Below are 15,777 nucleotides of genomic sequence, written 5' to 3' on the forward strand. Positions count from 1 at the left end.
TGAGCCCCACAGGTGGGCAGTGGCTGGCTGGGAAAGGTGGCCTGTCAATAAACCACTGTTTCTGCAGCTAAGAGCCCTTGACTCCAGGCCCACGATGTTCTTCCCTGCAGAGCCCTCACGTGCAGTCAGTGGCAGAGGGAGTGGCTCCGATGGCCCGAGAAGCCTCATGCTCGGCCTCTCCTGTGTCACGCGCCCCTGGCACACCTTGGGCAGGGTGGACCCACCAACACCTGCCTTCAAGCCGTATTGCAGACCCAGCCACGCAGGGCACTGGATACCCTCACCTCCAACCCCACAGCTGGGGCTCAGACCAATGCAGACAGCACACTCCCCAGAGTGGGCTTGGTGCTTCCCCATCCTCAGTCTCTTCCTCCCTCAGACCCTTCCTGCTGCTCTGTGCCCTTCACCCCAGCGGCCCCAGTGACCCACACCAGGCTCTGGCTGCTCTGACCGCCCCACAGAGCAGACTGGATGTGGCCCTAGTGCCCTCGGACTTGCCCCAGGGAGGGGCCTCTGTGACATGGGGGTGGGGCCATCTTCTGCTGATTCCTCTGTAGGCCACGGAGCCCACAGGCAAGGGCCCTAGCTAGGCCCTGGTCACGACAGGCACCACAGAGCTGTCATGCAAGCCACGTGCAGGCCATGCTGAGGTGTCTTTATTTCTCGGGGTCACATGCAGCTCATGAGCCTTTCCTACTCGGGGGCTGCACCTGCCAAGGGAGGGGCCGAAAGCAGAACACATCGGAAGCCTGGGGCAGACAGCCGGAAGGCTGGGCCCACTCTTCCCTTTACCTTCCCACCCTAGCTTTGGACAAAAAAGCCCAGGTGAAGGTGGGTGGCAGACGCAGCCCAGGTCCACCTAGCTTCTCCTCACGGGGTGCCCCTCCTGCAAGCAGCTGGGAGGGTGGTGGCCAGACTTCAGGAAGATGAGCGCCACTCAGCTTTCTGCTGCCTTTGGTGACTGTGGAACAGGGTTGTCTTCCCAGCCAAGATGGGCAGCGGGTCACTGGCAGGAACCCTGCCTGGTCATAGTGCCGCCTTCCCCACCTGGCAGCCCCTCTGCTGCAGCTTCCGGATGAGTTCCAATAGGTTCATCTGTAGCGTCAGCTCCTGGGATGCAGAGGAGCCACTGTGAGGTCCCCTTTAGCCCTGGCAAAGGCCCCAGGAAGCAGCCTCCTTTACCCAAGGACCCAGGGCAGATACCAGGACCTAGAGAGCACCAGGCTTGAGCCCATGGGGCTGACTTCCAGTGAAGCCTGGCTACCACCTGCCAGAAAGGGGCAGGTGCTGGGACTCCACCTGTGGCAGGGCCTGCAGTTGCCCTGGCTTGGCATAAGTGGAGGTGTGTGCAGGGATGTAGGGGAACTGCACACGAGGCCCTGTAGGGCATAGCGAACCCGGGGAAGGTGGGCAATGCCCTGTAGTCACATGGCTTACCCTCCTGTGGCGGAGGCAGTGTGACCGGCTAAAACCCCATATGGAATCTAGCCTTGGGGACCAACATCCCCTGGGCTGTGCCGGGGCAGGCCTGTGCCACTGACCTGCGGGTTGGTGGTCACATAGAAGCCGGCGACCCCTGCCTTCTCCAGTGTGCTCTGCTGGTCCGCCACCTTCCGGTCCAGCTCCAGGACAATCTTCTGGTCCATCGCCCGCTGCTCCTCACGGATCCGGTGCTCCACCGCCTGCCACGGTGAAGGCAGCTCAGGGGCTCAGCCTCCTGCCCATCAGTGCCTCACACACACATTCCTGGCCTGTCACCTCCTCTGGCCCCTCCCCACCTCCCAGTGGATCCAGCTCCCAGACTATGGATGGATCCCGTACTGCACCCAGGTCCGTCCCTCCTTAGCCACACAGAACCCTGCAGAGGGGCTCAGATGACCTGCCCCAAATGCCCTTCCTCCAGCACCTCCTGTCAGGTGTCCTCCCTTTGCTGTGCCAGGCCTCGCCCAGCCCTGACAGCTCAGGACCACCATGAGCTGGCCAGATGCTGGCTCCACCTCTGCTGACTGTCAAGCTGGTCACCATCTCTGGGCCTTTGCGTGTTTCCTCCCCACTGGAGCTGCGGCCAAGCCCAGCTCAGCACCTCCTCCCTGCATGCCCTGGCTTGGGGCTGCCTTGGGACCCTGCACACGCCTCCACATGCAGCCCACCACTGGTGGCTTCTTGGTTATGGGTGGGCCTCTGCGTTGTTCCCAGGCAACGTGGGAGCAGGACTTGCTGGCTCCATCATCCCACCACTGCCCTCATCCCCAAGGCCATGGGGCACAATGGCCCCCACTCACACCTGCCCTGTACAGGCCCAGCCCATTAGGAGCTGCTGTCTCGAGGAGCAGGAGGAGGGGAGTGGGGGGATCACACACTCTCCATCCACTCCAAGCACACCCCAACCCCCGACAGTGAAGAGCCACATGTGGGCACATGGAGCCTTCGCGGCCCACCCCAGGCTGAGGCCCAGGCTGGCCAGTGGCTCCCAAGCCACCTGAAGCCCCTCCTCTACGGCCCTCTCAGCAGAGCTCAGGTGGTGCCCACCCTGCCCACACCCCTACCTCTAGCTCGCGCTGCTGGGCCGCCTGGAGCACAGGCAGGTTGTGGGGCCGGCAGGCCTGCTGGGCTTCCTGGTGTTTCTGCCGCAGCGCCTGCCTGAGCACTGGAAGGGGACAAGACCAGAGGGGTTATCAGCAGGTGGCAGAGGGGTAAGGAGGGGGCCTGCTCCAGCTGTCCCACCACCACAGAGAAGCAGGGCAGAGGCGTGGACGTGAGGGAGGCCTGCACTGGGAGCCGGGTGGAGCTCTGGACACCCAGCCCCCAGCCCACTCAGGCGGGCCCTCACCCAGGGTACGGCCCTTCTCCAGCAGCAGGGCTCCAGGGCACTAGAGAAGGGTGAGGCCAAGTGTATGGTTATGGGGGCGGAGCCAGGGCTGCAGCCTGAGCTCAGAGAATTGTGGATAGGGAGGGAGGAGATTGCGGTCTAGAGGTTTCTAGGCTCAGATGCTGGCTACAGGCCAGGAGTCCAGCGTGACCTGCCATCATCCAAGGGACATCCACTGAGACATCCAAAAGACCACCCAGGCAAAGGCCTGGGAAAGGAGGACGAGGAGAGTGGCCTCTGCCCTGGGGTGTGGCAGTCACTCCCCCTCAGTGCTGCCCTTGGTGGTGGTGAGGGGTGCAGAGCCACCCTGTACCCTATCCACAGCTCCTAGAGGGAGTAGGGTGGGCACAGACCCTGAGGGGCCCAAGGATGTGATGAAATAAAATTCATATTTTAAGTTAAGACAAGCAACATTTAAATAAAATTTTTTCTCTGCTCATTTGAGCCTCCTCCCTTCCCTCCACTGAACATTGTGCATCTGCATTAAGCATGAACCAGAATCCCCAATGGCAGAAATACCTGCTCAACCACAAAGATCAATTTTTCTCCTTCTGGTGCCAGCCATGTAACTCCTTAGGAGGTAACATTCCTTTCTCAGTCCTGTAAGGGGTCATGATGACCCACCACTGGCCTTGTACATGCAGATGTCTTTGGTGGACTTTATGGACAAGGCCACAATATCATTTCCCTTAAAGACAGCGATTGGTGCAGAACAGACTGGTCAGACGACCTGGGGAGACACTGGGCTGGAGTTCTCAGCTTAAATACTTACTGATGACCTTATTAATGTCACTAGCTATTATTTCTGCCTATTTTACAAGATTATTGTTTCTTTAATGACCAAATGTGTGGCTAAGCCTCCAATAAAGATAATGATGACTATAAGACCTGAAACAACTGACCAAATATATAGTTCTGTAAGATCAGGGATTGTAATAGTGTAGCTCTAGATGTGGGAAGAAGCAACAACAGGGCAATAACAGACTAGTAGGACAGGCATCCCGGAGGCCTTGGGCTACTGTTGGTTAACAGGGTCTAGTCTGGTAACAGCACATTGAGTGGCCTATCAAGGAAATCCTCGCCTGACCTGGGAATGAGCATTCCTAACACCGTGGGACAAATTGGTCATGAAATGCCTCCCAAACCTTGGTCGAAATTAAGACTGAAAGAGGGGCTTCCCTGGTGGCGCAGTAGTTGAGAATCTGCCTGCCAATGCAGGGGACACGGGTTCAAGCCCTGGTCTGGGAAGATCCCACATGCCACGGAGCAACTAGGCCCGTGTGCCACAACTACTGAGCCTGCGTGTCTGGAGCTTGTGCTCCGCAACAAGAGAGGCCACGACAGTGAGAGGCCCGCGCACCGCGATGAAGAGCGGCCCCCGCTCGCCGCAACTAGAGAAAGCCCTCGCACAGAAACGAAGACCCAACAGAGCCAAAAATAAATTAATTGTAAAAAAAGAATAAAGTAACACTGATTAAAAAAAAAAAAAAAGACTGAAAGAGAAGGGACTGTAACAGAGAGAATGTTGCCCACCACCCAGTTCTACAAGAATCAAGTCATTAACCACTGCAGTCGCTGACCTACCTGAAAGGAATTCAGGGTGAAGATCGGGATGAGGCACTTTGTGCTCTGGGAAAACTGGCAGAACTGGCCCTCAGACACTTGGATATTTTCAGGAGAAAATTTTATGAATACAGTTTGTTGCATCTTCCCATACTTAGAAATGCACTAAAACCATTAACTAAGCTATCTGTTCCTCGTGAATAGCAGTAACCTTCTACCAAGCTGCATGCTTGGTTACATGTACCCCTTCACCAAAATCACATATATACTGGCCTCCCTCCTCACCTCTTTGGGACAGTCCTCAGAGCTTTCGGAAAGACTGTCTCCAGGTTAGAATCCTCAGGTTGGATCGACTAAAATTTTCCATTTCTTTCTTAGACTGACTATTGATTAATTTTTCAATAGATGGCATGAGCCGGCAGAGGCCATGTGCCAGAGAGTCTGTGTTGCTCCAAGAGGGGCCACCACGACCACCAAGGAAAGCTTCCACAGTCCCCACTAATTGTACAGGACTGGACAGAAGAGAAAGGTAGCATGGGATAGAAAGAAACCAATCACAAAACAGAACACTCAACACTATGCAGCCAAAATCCTAGACTAGTAAGTGTCAAGTGGCCAGATCTCCCCTGTGAGGAGGGGTCCCGGCTATAAGACACAAGGCCACCACTCGGTCCTCGGCAGAGACCTCACGTTACAGCCCTTCTCTGGAGGACCCCTGAGGTTCCCCAATCTCCTGTTTCTTCGCACTGCGTGCACATCTCGACTATGGCATTTATCACACTAAGTGAGTCTGAAGCTGAGGGCCACCCTGAAGACATTTCCATAAACAAAGAGATGAGAAAGACACTCCCCAGTTAACATTTACAACGTGTGGAGGCAGGATGCAAGGAAACAGATAAATGCAGGGAAATGTCATCTTCACCCCATTTATCAACTTCGCTACAAATCTCAGGTCAACTTCCAGATTCCACAGGGTGAGCAACCAGAGGCAAAAAGAGAGCTGCACCCACTGCCCGGGCGGGGGCCTGGCCTTTGCAATGACCAAGGAAAGCAATGGCAGCCAACCACCACCTGCTAAGTCAGAGGAAGGAAAAGCAGAAAGTCACAGGCACTTTCCCGCTGCTGACAGCACAAAACCTTCCAAAGGACAAGAAGCGAAGTGTCTGAAGAGTTATCAAAACTCCCCACTAAAAGGAACCAGGGCTCCATGGAGACATGGCTTTTTCCTTTGCTGCCCCCCTCCCTTTAAAAAAATTATTCTGAGCGCCTGATTTGCTCCCTGAGCTACTAAGCTCTGGAGATAAACAAAAATCACCAAAACGAGAGCAAATACTACTTACTGACAGCCTGCATTTGGCACAGACCCAGTCAAAGGCAGGAGGAGTGGGAAAGTTTTACGGTGGCAAAGGGGAAAGGTCCATCCTGATGGAAGGTTGTTGGTGTGGGGAAGCTGGAAGCAGGCTGTCAGAAGAGGGGCTGAGGCTGGGAAAGAACAAGAAAAGATGAGCCTGAACACCTTCCTGTACCAGAAAGCAAGAAGTGCTCCAAAAATGATGGGGACACATCAAAAGGACACAGGAGCCAGCCCACTGTTCTTCCACTGGCCAAATGTGGCATGATTTGAGCGTTAAGGTATCAGCTATGTACTTTGGATTTGTGAGTATGCATCTCATTCCTCAATAACAATGTGTACAGGGACTTCCCTGGTGGCGCAGTGGTTAAGAATCTGCCTGCCAATGCAGGGGATACAGGTTTGATCCCTGGTCTGGGAAGATCCCACATGCCGCGGAGCAATGAAGCTCGTGCGCTACAACTACTGAGCCTGTGCTCTAGAGCCCATGAACCACAACTACTAAGCCCTCGTGCCACAACTACTGAAGCTCGTGCACCTAGAGCCCGTGCTCTACAACGAGAAGCCACCACAATGAGAAGCACAGGCACCACAACGAAGAGCAGCCCCAGCTCACTGCAGCTAGAGAAAGCCCGTGCCCAGCAACGAAGACCCAACGCAGCCAAAAATAAATAAATAAAATATAATTATATTAAAAAAACATGTACAAAGACAACCATCCAAACATTTAGGGAAGAAGTAGTACCAATTATACACAAATTCTTCTGGAAAACCAAAGAGAACACTTCCCAGCTCATCCTGTGAAGCGAGTATCACCCTGATACTCAAACCAGACAAAAATGTTACAAGAGAACTACAGGCCAATGTCCATCACTAGCATAGAAGTAAAAATTCTTAAGATTTTAGCAAATCAAACCAACATAGACAAAAAGAATACTTCATCATGACTGAGTAAGGTTTATCCCAGGAATGCGGTTTATCCCAGGAATTTTAAAAATCAATGTAATTCACCGTCGTAACCAAAAAGCCACTTGATCATCTCAATAGATGCAGAAAAAAGATTTGACAAATCCCAACATCCATTCCTGATAGAAACACACTAATCCTGGGGCAGATGTCTATCATCTGCCCCCACAGGAAAGGGACCTCACATCACTAGGAGAAATTTTTGCCACAAACGCTTAACGTGTGTATCGTCATGTTGTCCAGTTTACAGGAAACACAGAAAATGGAGGAAGAGGTAAAATGTCAACACGAGGAGGCAATCCAACAGATCCACAGTGGGGACGTTCTAAGGCAGAATACCCTGGACTCTTCAAAAAGTGAGTGCCACAATAAATGTTGGGAACTGTTTCAGAAGCAGAGACCAAAGTAACCAATGGCAATACATGACCACACACTGGATCCTTATAAAGGGACTGACAATTTGAGACAAGTTTCGGTATGTGACCGTGGACTCAATGTCAGAACACACCCTGGAATGATTCATTTCTATCCATTGTGGTTACAGAGGAGAGCGTTCTTGTTCTAGATCGCTGGTTCTCAGTACTGGACCAAGGCTGACCCCCAAGGATGTCTGGAGACATTTCTGGCTGTCATTATTGGGGGAAGGTGCCACTATAATCTAGTAGTTAGAAGCCAAGGATGCTTTTAAACATTCAGCAAAGAACCATTAAGACTTGTCCAAGGACTGGCGCAGTGGTTAAGAATCCACCTGCCAAAGCAGGGGACATGGGTTCAAGCCCTGGTCCGGGAAGATCCCGCATGCCGCGGCGCCCGTGCACCACAACTACTGAGCCTGTGCTCTAGAGCCTGTGAGCCACAAGTACTGAGCCCGCGTGCCACAACTACTGAAGCCCGTGCGCCTAGAGCCCACGCTCCACAAGAGAAGCCACCGCAATGAGAAGCCCGCGCACTGCAACGAAGACCCAATGCAGCCAAAAATAAATAAATAAAGAAAAAGGAAAAAAAAAACCTGTCCAGCCACAAATGCTAACAGCGCTGCTGTTGAAAACCCTGCTCTAGAGGAATGCTGAGGACCCCTGGTGAAGCCCTGTGGTGTTGCACACACTTACGGACACAAAGAACTTTGTCAAAACTTCAGTTACTGAGTGTAGCTGGAGAACGTATAAGTATTCATTATATTATACTTCCAACTTTTCTAAATACTTAACCTTTTTCAAATAAATAAAAAGTTGGGGAAAAATAAAATAAGAAAGGTGGGAAATCTGAGGGGGCGGGAAGAGCTGACCAGCATACCTCGCAGGAAGGGGCTCCGGAGGCCCCTCCCATTCCCAGTAGGGATGCCTGGGAGGGGCCAAGGCTCCGAAGGCTTTGGCCAAACGCGTGGCTCAAGTGGAAAAGTTTTCGGATTCTGGAGGGTGCCTCAGGGATCAGTGCAAGGGAACTTGATGCGCTGCGGAGAGGAAACTGACACTAAAGGGCGCTGCAGAGCTGTCAACACTGCGGGGCATCACTGCGGGCGGCCAACCGCCAACACCAGACCTGCCAGTGGGCTGACCAAGCACAGAGGCCTCGGGCCATCCTGCCTGGAAGGGGAGTGAGGGCACGCGGGAGCGCGAGCAGGGAGTTTCTGGATGTCCTGCGAAAATATGACTTTGCAACTGACAAAGTAAAACCGACTTGACCCATTTGTCATCAGTGGCCCCGCGTCCTCGATCCGGTCAATTTCAAGGGCTTCTTTCGAACGGTATCCGCCGAAGGCCTCCGCCCGCAGAGACCGGAACTGCCCGGGCAGGCCGAGCTCCCGCGCGGGGAGCTGGGCCGTCCCGTCGCCCCCGCGCACCTCGGTGCTCGTTCTGCAGCCGCAGGCGCTGGTTGTACAGGCTCTTCTCGGTGAGGTGCTGGATGTCCAGCAGCCCCTGCACGATCTCGAAGACGGTGCCGTCGAGGAGCGCCAGGGCCAGGTCACTGAGCGTGGTGTAGGACAGGCGCTGCTGGAAGGAGCTGCGGGAGGAGGGCGCGGTGAGCGGGGCGGGGCCGAGCCGCCTGCCCGCGGCCCCGCCCACCCAGCGCGCCCCGAGGCCGCGCACCTGGGCAGCTCCTTGACCAGGCCCTGCAGTGCGGACAGCAACTGGTAGTGCCGCTCCTGCTGCCGGGCTCCGTCCACAGCCTCCTCCAAGGCGCCGGAGTACCGCTCCATGGCGCCCGCACCCCGCCAGCCGCCGCCGAAGCGACGCGTGCTTCTACGTCAGTCCCCAGCGCGGCGCGCCCCGCCCCCTTTCACGACAGTTCTGAGCACAGCGCGGCCCGCCTTTGCGTCACCCAGAAGGAGGCTGTCTCTGCCCCACCGGGGAGCGTCCCGCATTGTCCCCGCCCCTTACCCTGCCTCCCCGCCCACGCGACCTCGGAGGCGTTACTCCACAGCCTCAAAATCGCGAGATTTCTGAGAATTCTCCCCCGCCCGCGCGGTGGGCGTGGACCTAGGCCCCGCCCCCACCCCCGCCCTACATTGTGGACTGTGCTATGGGCAGCCTGTGCTTTTTTTTGCTTCAGTTGGCTATTTTTCTGGAATCAAATTACAGTAGTGATTAATAGATTTTATTTTTTATATCTGGAGTAAAGGATTTGTTAGTTTTATAATTTTTCTTAAGAACAAGCATATGTATTTAGTAGTTCCATTGCATTAGAACAGTTTTAATTCACAGTGACTTGTGAAATCCACCTTCTTCAGGCCTGTGTTGAGAGCTTCCTGTTTTATCAAGTCATGGGTGGAGAAGAAGAGGCTGTCCTGTTAGGTGGCAGGATGTTTACAAGTGACACTGCTTCTTCTAAAACATTGGTTCTTTTCAGACTTTTCAATTTTACACAAAGGCTAGAGTAAAATGGTAACAGTAAACCCGCCAACTAAAAATTGGCACTTGCCATCTACCTCTACAAGGATTAAATCCCAAGCCTGTTGCAAAAATCTTGGCTCCCTGTGCACCGATGCCAAATAAAAATATGGAGACAGAGGTTTGGAAGATAGGAAGTAGCGAGGCTTAATTTTCTTTGCCAGGCAAAGGGAAGACAGTAGGCTAGTGCCTCAAGAACTGTGCCCCATCCCACCAACCTTCCTGGGGAATTACAGGGATTCTTATAGGGGAGTTCGCAATCCGAAGTAAGTGACAAGGATCAAAATGGTGAAGGTCATGCATTCTTCTTGCATTATTTCAAAACAGTCACCGCTGGAGTCAAGCAACCCGGTAACTGCATCCCCCAGCCCGGGTTATCGGTCTGCGACCTCCTTTCTGAAATGCAAACAACTACAAGGGGCGATTTGCTACAAGAGGTTACAGGGGGAGCAAATACCAGGTGCAGAATGTAAATTACAAAGGATTGGGGTGACAGGTTAGCTTTGTGAAGGACAATTCTAACTACAGACACTACAGATTAGTAACAGTTAAAATAAAACTAGGATTAACTCTTTCAGGCCAGGTTATGTTTCTTCTCTAGCCTGTTCACTGTTCCCTTTATTTTCCTTGTTTTTAGGAGAGGGAAAACTTCATTTTTAGCTTTGCTGCAACAATCCTTACCCTAAAAAAAACCTCATGATTTCTTTTTTCTTAAATTTATTTATTTATTTTTAATTATTTTTTATTTTTGGCTGTGTTGGGTCTTCGTTGCTGCGTGCAGGCTTTCTCTAGTTGCGGCGAGCAGGGGCTACTCTTGGTCGCAGTGCGCGGGCTTCTCATTGTGGTGGCTTCTCTTGTTGCGGAGCACAGGCTCTAGGCGCGCAGGCTTCAGTAGTTGTGGCGCATGGGCTTCGTTGCTCCGCAGCATGTGGGATTTTCCCGGACCAGGGCTCGAACCCTTGTCCCCTGCATTGGCAGGCGGGGGAAGTCCCCAAGACTCGTGATTTCTTAAGGACAAATATTTTCTGACTCCCGCCAGAGTCAATAACAATTATTGCCAGGCAACTTTTAACAACCTTGTGTCTTTTTGTCTTTATAAGCCCCTGACCCTTTCTCTTCCCTAGAACACTCTTTAAGGGTTACCTGAATCTGTGTCTCCTGCCAACTAAAAATTGTCACTCGCCATCTGGCTCTGCAAGGATGAGGTCACCAGCCACTGCAGTCTCAAAACACACCCTGAAAGGAGTTCAGGGTAGAGATCAGGAATGAGGCACTCTGCTCTGGGAAAACTGGCAGAACAGGTCTTCAGACAGGAGATTTTATGAGCCCAATTTCTTGCATTTTCTCATATCGAGAGAAGCATCGGGACTTCCCTGGTGGTCCAGTGGTTAATAATCCGCCTTCCAATGCAAGGGACATGGGTTCAATTCCCTGGTCGGGGAACTAAGACCCCACACGCTACGGGGCAACTAAGCCCACGCGCCGCAATTACTGAGCCCCCACTCTGCAACTAGAGAAGCCCGTGTGCTGCAACGAAGAGCCCACACACTGTAAATGAAAGATCCCACGTGCTGCAACTAAGACCCCACGCAGCCTAATTAATTAATTAAAAAAAAAGAAAAGCACTAAAATCATTAACTGAGACATCCACTCCTTGTAACTAGCAGCAACCGCCTCATGACCAGCTGCAATCTTCTGCCAACATGTGTGCTTGATTGCACGTATCTCCCTTCACCAAAATCACATATATACTGACCCCATCCCCACCCCAACCTCTTCAGAGCAGTTCCTCAGGGCTATCTCAGAGGCTGTCTCCCAGGCTATAGTCCTCATTTTGCCCCCAAATAAAACATAACTCACAACTCTCACGTTGTGCTTTTTTTTTTCCCAGTGGACACTCCCAAACACAATTCTTAAGATCCCAAATAAACCCTTTTCTTGTTTGCAGTCTCCTGCAATTTTTTTTTTTTTTGGTTGTCACACTTAGCATTATACATGTAAGATTCATCCATGTCTTTGCATAGGTTGATGGTTCATTTCTTTCCATTGCTAAATAGTATTTAATTGCATGTGTATGGGAGGAAAAATAATTTTACTTCTATACTTCTGTGTTCTTAGTTGAGATCACTCCTATAAGATACATTAACAAAAGAAAAACAATCAGAAGCTTAATAACGTACATACATCCTGTGAATTTGGGAGATACCCAGGAAAACTGAGTAAGTCCCTGAAATGGCCCAAGCCAGCTCCTCAAATGCCATCCTCCGCTAAAAGCAAAAGAAAGGTGTTAGGCGAGGGGGGAACCCGGTTAAAGGAGGTTATCAGGCAAAGCACAGTAAAAAAAGAGTATGGTTGTTATGCAGATTTAAGTCCGGGCCTTCTCCACTGATAAGAGTTTCTTGAGATAGTCACCCTTCTATTCCTGGTACTGAGAGGGAGACACCTTCATAAATGTAGATTTCCATTATAAATGTAAATTTCCCTCCCCAAAAGGGTAACTTCTACTCGAATTTCAGAGATTCTCCTGTCTGTTTTTCTAAATTAATTGGTTCAAAATAATCCTTATGCCAAAGAGGCATATATAGGGTGTCATATTCCACTCCCCTTAACATGAATGTGCAAGTTTTTGTTTGAACCCCTGTTTTCAATACCTTGGTGTCTATAACTAGGAGTTACACTGTTGCACCATATCGTACTGTACATTTACCTTTTTGAGGAAATATCAAAATATTATACATATAGCCTGCACCATTTTACATTTCCACAAGCAATGGTTAAAACTTCCATTTGCAAAAAAAAAAATGGGCTTCCCTGGTGGTGCAGTGGTTGAGAGTCCTCCTGCCGATGCAGGGGACACGGGTTTGTGCCCCGTTCCGGGAAGATCCCACATGCCGTGGAGCGGCTAGGCCCGTGAGCCATGGCCACTGAGCCTACGCGTCCGGAGCCTGCACGTCTGCAGCCTGTGCTCCGCAACGGGAGAGGCCACAACAGTGAGAGGCCTGCGTACCGCAAAAAAAAAAAAAAAAAAAAAAATTCCATTTGCTCTACCTTGTTGCCAATATTCATTATTTTTTATTTTTCTTGACAATAACAACTCTAGTGTGTTTGAAGGGGTATTGCATCATGGTACTCATTTGCATTTCCATCATGACTACTGATGTTTGACATCTTTTCATGTCCTTGCTGACCATTTGTATATCTTGTCTGGAGAAGACTCAGGTCAAGTCCTTTGTGCGTTGTAAAAATTGAGTTCTTTGTGTTTTTGTTGTTAAGTTTCTTTTTAAAAAGTTAATTAATTAATTAATTAGGTTCTTTTGGCTTGTGTCGGGTCTTTGTTGCTGCACGCAAGCTCTCTCTAGTTGCCGTGAGCGGGGGCTACTCTTCGTTGCAGTGTGCGGGCTTCTCATTGTGGTGGCTTCTGTTACTGCGGAACCCAGGCTCTAGGCGCGAGGGCTTCAGTAGTTGTGGCACGCGGGCTTAGTTGCTCTGCAGCATGCGGGATCTTCCCGGACCAGGGTTCGAACCTGTGTCCGCTGCATTGGCAGGCAGATTCTTAACAACTGTGCCAGGAGGGAAGTCCCTGGTAAGTTTCTTGATACATTCTAAAAATAGACTTTTATTAGATATAAAATGTGCAAACATTTCCTTCCATTCTGTGGGCTGTCTTTTCACTTTCTGGATAGCATTTTTGATATGATAAAGTTTTTAACTTTGAGGAAATCCTATGTATCTTTTTTTTTCTTTCATTGCTTGTACTTTCGCGTCAGATCTAAGAAACTATTACTAAATGTAAGATGATAAAGATTTATTCCCTTGGTTTATTTGAGAGATTATAGAGACATCCCTCGGTATCCACTTTGCTAGGGTTTAGGTCTGTGGTCAGAGTCAGTGTCAGGGCTTAGGGGTCAGGGTTAGGGTTAGGATTATGGTCAGAGTTGGAGAATCAGGATAGAGGGTGATGGTTAAAGGGTCAGGGTCAGAGATTAGAGTTTAGGTGTCAGGATCGAGGGTCTAGAGTCCAAGGTTAGGGTTGTTAGGTTTAGGGTTATAGGTTAGGGGTTAGGGTTATAGGCTGTGGTGTTAGGGTTAGATTTAGGTTTAAGCATAACCCACCCTCGTCCCCCTTCTCCTTCTCTGAGGCTTCCAGGATGGACATTATTCTCCCAAGGTCACACATTAGTCAGGTAGGTGAGCTGTATCATTGTGTTTGGGCTCTGAGAGAAGAATGAATGTCTGTACTTGTCTCTGTTTCGAATCCAACTCAACCTCAGTCAAGCGTTGTGGAGGGCATCAGAAATCAAGCAGTTTCTGTCAGCCTTCCCTCCTGCCTGGAAAGGATGGTGCTGGCCCCACTCTGCCTGGGCAGACCTAGGTTCCAGCACAGCTCTGACGTGAGGGCACTCAGAAGACATGTGTGGATTTATTCAGGACTGGGTGCAGTGACTGGCTGGCCCTCAGGTGCTGCCTTTTTGAGGGCTACTGAGGCCCTCCTGGGACTTGATGAATCTTTTGTCCCATCTGAGTGGGCATCAGTAGAAAATCAAGTCTCAGACAGGATAGCCCCTTGACCTCTGAGCATCCAGGCAGGCATCTGTGGTTCTCCAGCTCAGGCCAGCCTGGGCCCTGTCAAGCTCTTGTTGCCAATTACTGAGCTGACCATGCAGCTGTGCAATTGAACAGCTACCTGGGCAGCGTAGACATCCCCCTGGATGTTTCCGTTCCCTACATCCATGTGATTGAGAGAAGTGTCTCTTCCCTCACAGCCTCGTAGCCGGCCAAGAGAGGTAATAACCCTCCGAACATGGAGTGTGGCCCTGCTCACAACATCCAAACAGCAGACTATTACCCTAAAATTATTTGGCTTTCCAGTTGTAATAAACTTTGACACTCATACTCATTAAGACTCAAAGATATGAGGGTCACTGGGCCTCCCAATGGGCAGTTTCTCACTGAGGCCACATGGTCTCAGTGAGCCATGTGAGTTTAGGGCTCAGCCCCTGTGTCCTCCAGAAAGCTTGCCAACTGTGGATTGTGTGGCATGGAATAACCCTTGAAGCTCCCACTGCTTCACTGAGCAAGAGTTTACTTACCACCCAGCATTTGGTCTCAGCTCTTTGTAAAGGAGAGAGAAGAGACTGGAACATTAGCAATTTTGTTCTTCAGGAATGGGTGACTAATGTGGCCAGGGGGCAGGTGTGACTCCTGGGCTCCCCCCACCAGGGACGTGAATGAAGTCTGTGTGCCTTTTGAGGCACATGGGCAATCAGGGCCAGTCTCTGATGTGAGGACCCGATGCCCAAAGCAAGAGCCTGGAGTTTACCACCAATAGAAAAGTTGCTATTTTAGCAAGTAGAAGAGCTTCTTGCCATCAAGGGAGGACAGCAAGAGCCGTTGATGGGTGGCTGCAGCCCCTGACCCTAACTGAACCCCTTCCTTCTTTGGGCTTCAGATTCCACAGCTGTGCAGTGATCTGTCAGTGATACAGAAGCAGCTGCTTTCCCCGACTGGGTATCTGTTCTCATGGCCAAGTCCAGCAGCTCAGCTTTCCTTGGGGGAACTGCTTGTTACCCGCTTTCAATCCAAACATTTCCAGAGGGCAGACCCCACATTCCATCCACATTGAAGATGCGCTTCTGATCCACATCTAGCCAATCCTATGTTCTATCCTCTTGGTGCTCTGATGGGTTCAAGAATGAGAATGTGACCCAAGCCAAAGGCATTTTAGACCATGGCTTTTCATGGGAAGGAGAGACCCTTTCTGGTAAAATGGACATTGAGTGGTATCAGCCTGGAGTTGCTCCAGGAGGCCCTGGATGCAGTGAGAGAGACTGTTCCTGTGAATGGGGCCACCCCAAAGCAGGACAAAGGATTGGCGAGAGACCAGATCACACTGCAAGAGAATGTTTTCTATAGAATTGCCACAATTAATGAACAAATATCGATACCTTATTATTAACTGAAGTCCATATTTCATTTAGGTTTCCTTCATTCTAACTTTTTGTCTTCCAGGATGCCATCCAGGGTATCACGTGACATTTACTCATCATGTCTGTTTAGGCCCTTCTGGGCTTTCACAGCTTCTCAGACTCTCCTTGTTTCTATGACACTGACATTGGTGAGGAGGTCTGGTCAGGTATTTT

At 50.9% G+C, this 15,777-nt stretch overlaps 1 protein-coding gene across 1 annotated transcript; it reads right to left on the reverse strand.

Moving 5' to 3' along the window:
* Positions 1–32: 32 nt before the first annotated feature.
* On the reverse strand, positions 33–8,995 carry DGCR6L (DiGeorge syndrome critical region gene 6 like). The gene is made up of 5 exons (XM_060028593.1): positions 8,837–8,995; positions 8,590–8,750; positions 2,547–2,647; positions 1,542–1,682; positions 33–1,110 (listed from the first exon to the last, which is right to left on the reverse strand). The coding sequence occupies exons 1-5, from the start codon at positions 8,944–8,946 to the stop codon at positions 1,027–1,029; spliced, it is 597 nt and encodes a 198-aa protein (XP_059884576.1). The 5' UTR covers positions 8,947–8,995; the 3' UTR covers positions 33–1,026.
* Between the last annotated feature and the right edge of the window lie 6,782 nt (positions 8,996–15,777).

The sequence above is a fragment of the Delphinus delphis genome, chromosome 13 (assembly GCF_949987515.2).
Source record: "Delphinus delphis chromosome 13, mDelDel1.2, whole genome shotgun sequence".
Lineage (NCBI taxonomy): Eukaryota > Metazoa > Chordata > Mammalia > Artiodactyla > Delphinidae > Delphinus > Delphinus delphis.